This window comes from Anas platyrhynchos, chromosome 7, assembly GCF_047663525.1.
Source record: "Anas platyrhynchos isolate ZD024472 breed Pekin duck chromosome 7, IASCAAS_PekinDuck_T2T, whole genome shotgun sequence".
Taxonomy (NCBI): domain Eukaryota; kingdom Metazoa; phylum Chordata; class Aves; order Anseriformes; family Anatidae; genus Anas; species Anas platyrhynchos.
In genome coordinates, this window is record NC_092593.1 from 1,435,893 (window position 1) to 1,444,460 (window position 8,568).

At 61.0% G+C, this 8,568-nt stretch overlaps 1 protein-coding gene across 3 annotated transcripts; it reads left to right on the forward strand.

The window, feature by feature from the left end:
• Nucleotides 1-25: 25 nt before the first annotated feature.
• NR4A2 (nuclear receptor subfamily 4 group A member 2) lies at nt 26-6,052 on the forward strand. Of its 3 annotated transcripts, none has more exons than XM_038182387.2 (8): nt 26-457; nt 1,241-1,363; nt 1,628-2,493; nt 3,133-3,262; nt 3,349-3,437; nt 4,006-4,208; nt 4,605-4,783; nt 4,890-6,052. In XM_038182387.2, the coding sequence occupies exons 3-8, from the start codon at nt 1,630-1,632 to the stop codon at nt 5,144-5,146; spliced, it is 1,722 nt and encodes a 573-aa protein (XP_038038315.1). In that variant the 5' UTR covers nt 26-457; nt 1,241-1,363; nt 1,628-1,629; the 3' UTR covers nt 5,147-6,052. The 3 variants fall into 3 exon arrangements, with proteins under 3 accessions (XP_038038315.1, XP_071896479.1, XP_038038314.1); XM_038182386.2 differs by having other exon boundaries at nt 28-457; nt 3,349-3,512; XM_072040378.1 differs by lacking the exon at nt 1,241-1,363 and having other exon boundaries at nt 3,349-3,512.
• Nucleotides 6,053-8,568: the final 2,516 nt, after the last annotated feature.

Consider the following 8,568-nt stretch of genomic DNA (forward strand, 5'->3'; position numbering starts at 1 on the left):
TCCCGGCCCCCGGGAGCGCCGCCCGGCGGGCGGGCAGCCCGTGCCGTCGGGGGGCGGCCCGCGGGGCGCCGCGAGCGGCCGTGCCCACCTTAAGCGGCGGCGGGCGGTGATGTCACGTCGGAAATTTACCAAAGCGAGCGCTGGCCAACGGAGCGGGGAGGCCGGCCCCGCGGCGGGCTGATTGGGCGGGCGGCGCTGACGCGCGCTGACGCTCGGGGACTTTAGGTGCATGTTGGCTCGCGATGCGGAGCGCACATAAACAAAGGCACATTGCGGGGAAGGGCCACTCCGACCGCTTCGCTCGCACGGCGCGACGCTGCCGCCGCTGCCCCGCGCCGAGTCCCGCCGTGCCCGGCCGTGCCGAGCCGTGCCGAGCCGCGCCGTGCCCCGCCGCGCCGCCCGCCCCGCGCCCACCGCCGCCCGGCACTTGGATGCCCGCGCAGGTCTCCGCTCTCCGGTGAGTCCCGCGGCGCTCAGCCCCGCGCACGGCCCCGCGCCCGCCGCCGGCACGGGCCCCGCGCGCCCGGGCGCTGCCCGCGGGGATCCCGCGCACGGGGCGCGGAGCGGAGCCGCCGCCGTCGGGGGCGGCCGGGGGAGGCGCGGGGGTGGCGGCGGCTCCGCGCCCCGCACGCGTGTCCCGCCCGCGGAGCGCCCGTGGGAGCACCGTGCCGCGGGGGCCGGCGCCCGCCCGGCCGGGGCCGGCCCCGGGGGGGGCTCCGCGGTGTCCCGGCAGAGCCCCGATCCCGCTGGGGCCGGGCCGGGCCGCCCCCGGGAGCGCGTCCCCCTGTCTGTCCCGGCGGCGTGACGCCGAGAGCCCGGGCTGCCTGGCTGCGGCTCCCGTCTGGTTTGAATTAATCCGCGCTTGCTGTCAGCCGTGCCCTCCCCGGGCGGCGGCTGCGAGCCTCGCCGGGGCGCCGCGGTGGCACGGGAAGGTGCCGCGGGCCCCGCTCCGCGCCCGCCCCAAGGGGCTGCCCCTCGCGGTACCGCACCGGCTGCTCTCCGCCGGAGAACGGGAGGGCAGGAGCGGCAGAGCGGCTGGGCGGCCCGCCTCCGGAAAGTTTTCCTCCCGCTGGGAAAGTCTCGGCGGGGCCCCGAGGAAGCCCCGGCTGCGGCCGCCGCTGCCCGAGCCCGTTCCCGGCGCTGTGCGGGGCTGGGGGCTCCTCCCGGGGCCGTGCCGTCGGAGCCCGGTGCCGCCCGCCCCCCGCAGCCCTGACCCGCGCGCCCCGTGTGTGTGTTGCAGCGAGCGCACCGGGCAGGCTGGAGTCCGCCTCCGTTTGCTAAAATCGCGGAAACTTCGCTCCCCGCCGGACTCCGACGCTGTCCGCCTTTAGTTCCCTCGGAAACGCCTCTCCCTCGGCTGAAGGTTGGTGAGCGCCCTGCCCGGCACTGCCCGCGGGAGCCCCGCGGCCGAGCGGGACCGGGGGGACCCGGGGTGGGGGGGGAGGGATCCGGGGTCCGCGCCGTCGGGGCGGGCCGGGGGCGCGCAGCGGGGCCGCCGGCAGCCGCGGCTCCCCCCGGCCGGGCGGGCTGCGCGCTCCGCGGGGCGGGGGCGGCGGGCGGCCCGCGGCGCGGGCACGAGGCGCGCAGTCGTCCGGGCTGAGCCTGTGTTGCCCTGTTTCGTTTCCAGCCATGCCCTGTGTTCAGGCTCAGTATGGGTCTTCGCCGCAAGGAGCCAGCCCAGCCTCCCAGAGCTACAGTTACCACTCTTCAGGAGAATACAGCTCCGATTTCTTAACTCCAGAGTTTGTCAAGTTTAGCATGGACCTCACCAACACTGAAATCACTGCCACCACTTCTCTCCCCAGCTTCAGTACCTTTATGGACAACTACAACACAAGCTACGACGTGAAGCCACCTTGCTTGTACCAAATGCCCCTGTCCGGACAGCAGTCCTCCATTAAGGTGGAAGACATTCAGATGCACAGCTACCAGCAGCACGGCCACCTGCCCCCCCAGTCCGAGGAGATGATGTCCCACTCGGGCTCCGTGTACTACAAGCCCTCGTCGCCCCCGACCCCCTCCACGCCCGGCTTCCAGGTGCAGCACGGCCCCATGTGGGACGACCCCGGCTCCCTGCACAACTTCCACCCCAACTACGTGGCCACCACGCACATGATCGAGCAGCGGAAGACGCCCGTCTCCCGCCTCTCGCTCTTCTCCTTCAAGCAGTCGCCCCCCGGCACGCCCGTCTCCAGCTGCCAGATGCGCTTCGACGGGCCCCTGCACGTGCCCATGAACCCCGAGCCGGCCGGGGCGCACCACGGCGTGGACGGGCAGGCCTTCGCCGTGCCCAACCCCATCCGCAAGCAGCCCTCCATGGCCTTCCCCGGGCTGCAGCTGGGCCACGCTCCCCAGCTGCTGGACAGCCAGGTGCCCTCGCCACCTTCGCGGGGCTCCCCGTCCAACGAGGGGCTCTGCGCCGTCTGCGGGGACAACGCCGCCTGCCAGCACTACGGCGTGCGCACCTGCGAGGGCTGCAAGGGCTTCTTCAAGGTGAGCTGCGCCAGGGGACCGGGGGGCTAAGGGCTAAGGGCAGGGGGTGCGGGGGACCGGGGGCACGGGGAGCCCGGGGGCGCGGGGAGCCGGGGGTGTGGGTCGCTTTGCTGCCCGCTGGAGCGAGATTGGCCAGGACAGGGAGCCGTGTGTGAGCTAACCGAGTGGAACAGAATTCCCTGTGGTCAAATTAAGTGATCTCTTTATTTCGCCATCCTGATTGAATAATCTTATCATTTTAAATAGAGGAGGTCTCCAAGGAATGTAAATAATATGAATGCCCACGGATTTGTATTTACTGAGCGTCTCCTTCCCTTCTCTTGGCATATAAAACACTGCTAGGAGCTGCGGGGTTAGCTCAGATGTTAACGCTTGCAATTTTCTCCCGTTAAATGCCCTGGAAAAAAAAAAAAAAAAAAAAAAAAGGAGAAAAAAAAAAAAAAAAGGAGAAAAAAAAAAAAAAAGGAGAAGGAAATAAAGGAATAGGGAAAAAAGCAGCGGCGGGGCCGGGAGCGGGGCCGGGCAGCCCGGCGGGGCGGCGGCACCTGCGGCCCCCGAGGCTGACGCCGCCGTCCCCGTCCCGTCCCGTCCCGTCCCGTCCCGTCCCGTCCCCCCCGTCCCCCCGGTCCCGTCCCGCAGCGCACGGTGCAGAAGAACGCCAAGTACGTGTGCCTGGCCAACAAGAACTGCCCGGTGGACAAGCGCCGCCGGAACCGCTGCCAGTACTGCCGCTTCCAGAAGTGCCTCGCCGTCGGCATGGTCAAGGAGGGTGAGTCTGGGCGACCCCCTCGCCGTGCCGGGCCGGGCCGGGCCGTGCCGAGCCCGGCGGGGGGCTGAGCACCGCTTCTCTTGCAGTGGTTCGCACAGACAGCCTAAAAGGCCGGAGGGGTCGCTTGCCATCCAAACCGAAGAGCCCCCAGGAGCCCTCTCCCCCCTCTCCCCCGGTGAGTCTGATCAGTGCGCTGGTGAGAGCCCATGTCGACTCCAACCCGGCTATGACCAGCCTGGACTATTCCAGGGTAAGCTGGACCGAGCTCGCGGAGCCACCTCTCGCTGCGCCCGCCCGGGGAGCGGCCCCCGCCCGGCAGCGCCTCTGCCCGCCGGGGTGCGCGGGGCGCCGGGCGGGAGCCGGGCCGGGCCGAGCCGTGCCGGGTCCGTCCGAGCCGAGCCGGGCCGAGCCGTGCCGGGCCGGCCCCGCCGCCGCTCCCCGCGGCCCCCGCCGCCGCCCCTGGCTTTGCCGCTCGCTTTGCGCAGAGCCGCGGCCGTCTCCCCGCGCGGGGCGGCCCTGGCTGCAGCCTGCACGGAAACGGCGATTTGCATATTTAAAGCAGCGACCTCGTAGCACCGTTCCTAATTGAATTAATTGCCCTGGAACATCTAATTTCCTTACTGGTCAGAGAGAGGTTTAATTGTTATAAAAATCTGGCTCCCCTACTAGAAATGGGGTTAGCAATTTCACGGGTTATATACTTTGGAGAACCTCATTAAGTGCTTTTTAAAATGAATTTCCAGTTCCAGGCTAACCCTGACTACCAGATGAGCGGAGACGACACTCAGCACATCCAGCAGTTCTATGATCTCTTGACCGGCTCCATGGAGATCATCCGAGGATGGGCAGAAAAAATTCCCGGCTTCACCGACCTTCCCAAAACAGACCAAGACCTGCTCTTTGAATCCGCCTTCCTGGAGCTGTTCGTGCTGCGGCTGGCTTACAGGTAAGCGGCCAAAATCCGAGGGGGGAACTTCTGGGCGATTATGAAATCAGATCCTTTCAAGGTCCACTGATCTGCGTTTTATTAACTCCTCGGTAATTAGGTGCCTCCTAAATCCTTCATTTATTGCTCCTCAAGTAATTAGTTGTTTAGCTTTTCTCCCCCATCTTCCCTTTTCTTTCTTTTCTTTTTTTTTTAAACGTGTCCATTTCTTTTTTCTTTATTTTTTACCTTTCTCTCTCATGCTTCTTCTCTTATCTCTCCCTTTCCCCACCTCCTTTTGCTTTCTCTTTTTTTCTCTTCTCTTTGCCTTTATGTTTTTCTTTCCTTTCTTTTTCTATCTGTTTCTTTCTTTTACTCATTCATCTGTTCATTTTGGGGTTGTCATATTCCTTCCAGGTCAAATCCCGTGGAGGGCAAGCTTATCTTCTGCAACGGGGTGGTCCTGCACCGGTTGCAGTGCGTCCGGGGCTTTGGGGAATGGATTGATTCCATTGTTGAATTTTCCTCCAACTTGCAAAACATGAACATCGACATCTCCGCGTTCTCTTGCATCGCTGCCCTGGCTATGGTGACAGGTCAGTGCCCTCTCTTTCTCGCTCAGCGCCACCAGGCAGCTCCTCTCCCCTCCTGCCTTCCCCGCAGTGTCAGACCTGTAATGTCCTGCATCCTTGTCTTTTGCAGAGAGGCATGGGCTTAAAGAACCCAAGAGGGTGGAAGAACTTCAAAACAAGATTGTAAATTGTCTCAAAGACCATGTGACTTTTAATAACGGGGGGTTGAATCGCCCCAATTATTTGTCCAAACTCTTGGGGAAGCTCCCTGAACTTCGCACGCTTTGCACGCAGGGGCTGCAGCGCATTTTCTACCTGAAACTGGAAGATTTGGTGCCACCACCAGCAATAATCGACAAACTTTTTCTGGACACTTTACCTTTTTAAGACTCTTCCCATGCACTTACACTGAACTTAAAAGAAACTTCACCTGTCTGAAGGGGAATTCATCTGGGCACAAGGCAGCACCTTTGGGTGCCAGATTCCCATCCCAAAAAGTGTTGCTAACTTCCTGCAGGCAGAACGTGAAGGGGCATTTTGGCTCTGGGGCATCATGGATGCAGATCATGGACTACACAAATACCATGGTATAAACTTTTTATTATCAGCTTATAAATGAATTTATTATTAAGGACTTCTGATTAAAAAGATGACCCTATCTGGCAACGCCAGGTGCGCAGCTAAGACTCGTAACGGTGACAAAGTATTAAGGTGACCCACAAGTCTCACCCTCCTAAAGACTAAAGTTTTCTGCTGTAAAAGAAAGCTGTAATATATACAAAACCTAAATGTTCTGTGGGTGGCATGTCATTAAAGAAGGCAAAGGCTTGTAAATTTATCAGATGCAGTTTGGCTTTTTAAAAATTATTCTGTGCCTATTTATGAATAAATACGGGAAACAATTCTAAAGAATTACAGAGAAAATCTAAAAGCATTTGCAAAAAATAAAATAAAATAAAAGGAGAATAAAGAGAAAGAAAAGTAAATGACTCCGTACAAGGAAGGCATGATGATTCTAGGGTGACAATGTTATAGGCACTTGCTATTTCAGTAATGTCTATATTCTATAAATAGTATTTCAGACACTATGTAGTCTGTTAGCTTTTATAAAGACTGGTAGTTATCTAAGCTTCAAACATTTTCTCAATTGTAAAATAGGTGGGCACAAGTATTACAAAACCCGAAATCCTCGACAAAGGGACACATAGTGTTTGTAAACACCGTCCGACATTCCTTGTTTGTAAGTGTTGTATGTACTGTTGATGTTGATTAAAAAAGAAGTTTATATCTTGATTATTTTGTTGTCTAAAGCTAAACAAATCTTGCATGCAGCAGCTTTTGACTGTTTCCAGAGTGCTTATAATATACATAACTCCCTGGAAATTACTGAGCACTTTGAATTTATTTTTTTTTATGTCTAAAATTGTCGGTTAATATATTATTTTATGTTCGAGTAATATTTTTAATATTGCCATATTCTGTAGTATTTTTCTTTGTATATTCCCAGTACGGCACATTATACAAGTCACTGCCTTTTTTTCTATGGTGTATGACAGTTAGAAACGCTGATTTTTTTTTTTCCTGATAACTCTTTCTTTGAGAAAGACAATTTTAATGTTTACAACAATAAAACATGTAAACGAATAGAATTTCGTCTTCTTTCTGTCTAAGTGAGAAGCGCCAACACCAGCATCCATTGCAAATAAAGGAGAGTAGACTCTGACAATGTAGTAGTAAACTGCAGAGGAGAATGGATGGGGCGGTTTCATTTCAGTACCGCGTGCGGCAGAGCTCGCCGGCTGCGGGAGGACGGAGAGGACCGCCTGAGACTCCAAGGTCGGTCCTTTCGCGGATTTTTATCGCGGCAGGTCCCTGCGCTGCAGAAGCCGAGGGCTGCCCGTGCTGCACGGAGCCCCTCGGGCTCCCCGCCCGCCTCTGCTCGGGGGGCTCCGCGGGGCCGGGGGGGCGGCCTCGGGCTGTGGGGAAGCTGCTCGGGGCGGAGGGCAGCTTGTCTCGCAGCCGGCTTTGCAGGGATCCTCTGCGGTCAGCTCGTGCTTACAAACTTTCCGAGCGGTTCGGGGACCGCCGGGGGCGGGCGGCGGCCGCGTCCCGGCCCCCGCGGTGTCGGCCCCGGGGCGCTGCGGGCTGCGGAGGGGCGCGGAGCGGGGGGGGGGCGGCGGCGGGCCCCGGGGGGAGGCGGAAATGAAACCCCCGGGGGCCCGCCTGGGAATTTTGGAAACTTCTGCCTCTTGCGTCAGGGAAACGAGAGGTGCCCGCGGGGCCGCACCCCGCAGCCTTTCCTAAACCTCTCCTCCGAGATGCGCCCCGAAGCCGCCCGCCGCGGTGCTGGCCCCGCAGGAGCAGCGGGAGGGGGCAGGTCCGGGCCCCCGTCGAGCCACGGCTGCTGGAGGGGGCCCCGCGGCCACCCCGCTCTGCCCGTCGGGGGGCGGCGGCTCCCGGCCCCGAGCAGCCCCCGAGCCTCTGCCCGGCCCCGGGCGGCTCCGGGGCAGAGGCGGCCGCGCCGTCGGGGCTCCGGGAGCGGGCAGGGGCGGCCCGGGGAGAGCGCCCGCGGGGACCGGCCCCAGCCAGGGGAGCGGCCCCGGGAGCGGTGGGGAGCTGGGGGCTCCCGGAGTCAGCCGCGGGGCTGCTCGCGGCTCCCCCCGCCGTGCCCGGGGCCACCAAGGTGGGCACCGTGCCCCCGGCCTGCCCCAGCCCGGCCCCGCTGCCTCCCCGCCGCTGGCAGCCCGCTCCCGGAGCCCCGCAGCCCCCCGCCGTGCGGGGATGCTTCCCCGAGCCCACCCCCGGGTGTGCCCTGCCCCGACCCGATCTGTGCCGTGCTGCTCCGGGACCGCCGGCGGTGTTTGGTGCTGGCGTGAGCGATGAAACGGACCCGTGGGGTTCGTCGGGGAAGGGATGTTACGGCTCGGTTAGGCGAGGGGCAATGGATTCGTGGTAACCGCGGGCAGAAATCCCAGCCCCGTGGCAGGCTGCAGCCGGGGCGGGGGTCCCGTCGGGGCGGAGGCGGCGGGGCGCTGCCCGGCCGGCTGCAGGGGCCGGGGCCGCGGAGGCTTTAACACCTCAGCGAAGGCTCCACCTGTTCGAAATTGGTCTTCAGGCTTTCGCTAAATACTTTCCCAGGGGGGTTTGCAGTAACTTTCCTAAGCCGCTTAGCCCCCCGCGCCGGGGCAGGGGCAGCAGCGGTCCCGATGTTGCGCCGGGCAGCGGCCGGGAGGAACGGGCTCCGCGGTGGGGGCACGGCCACGGGCAGGGGCTGCTCGGGGCTGGGCGCCCCCGGGGCTGGGAAGGGCGGCGGGGGCTGCTCTGCGCTCCCGGGAAGGATTGGGGGACAGCGGGGGAACAGCTTGGCGAGGGGAGCGAAGTTCAGCACAGGGTATGGAGCTGAAGGAGGAATTGTGAAACGGCAGTGTTGGTAGGATTTGTTAGTAAAAGATTTCACTTTTAGATGCGGAGTGTTCCAGATTAGGAACTGTATTAATTATTTTCGCTCCGTGCTGATCATTAAATTTGTTACTGCCTTTTCTGCATGGCTTGCGTGGGAAGGCAGACAAAACCGTTTTGCTTTGTTCCCTCAGCATTTCCTTTCTTCTAGTTTGTTGTCAGGCCGCTGGGTTGGTTTGAACCTAACTTTGCTGCTCGTACAATTGCACTGACTTCCAGGAGCTACTCCTTCAGTGCACCAATGCTTATGAGTGGATCCTGCTCGCTTTATGTATCCAAAAGACCTATTTCTGTTTCCAGTGGAGCCCGCTCAGTTACACTGCGGAGCGTCTCATTGTTCTTCCCTTCTC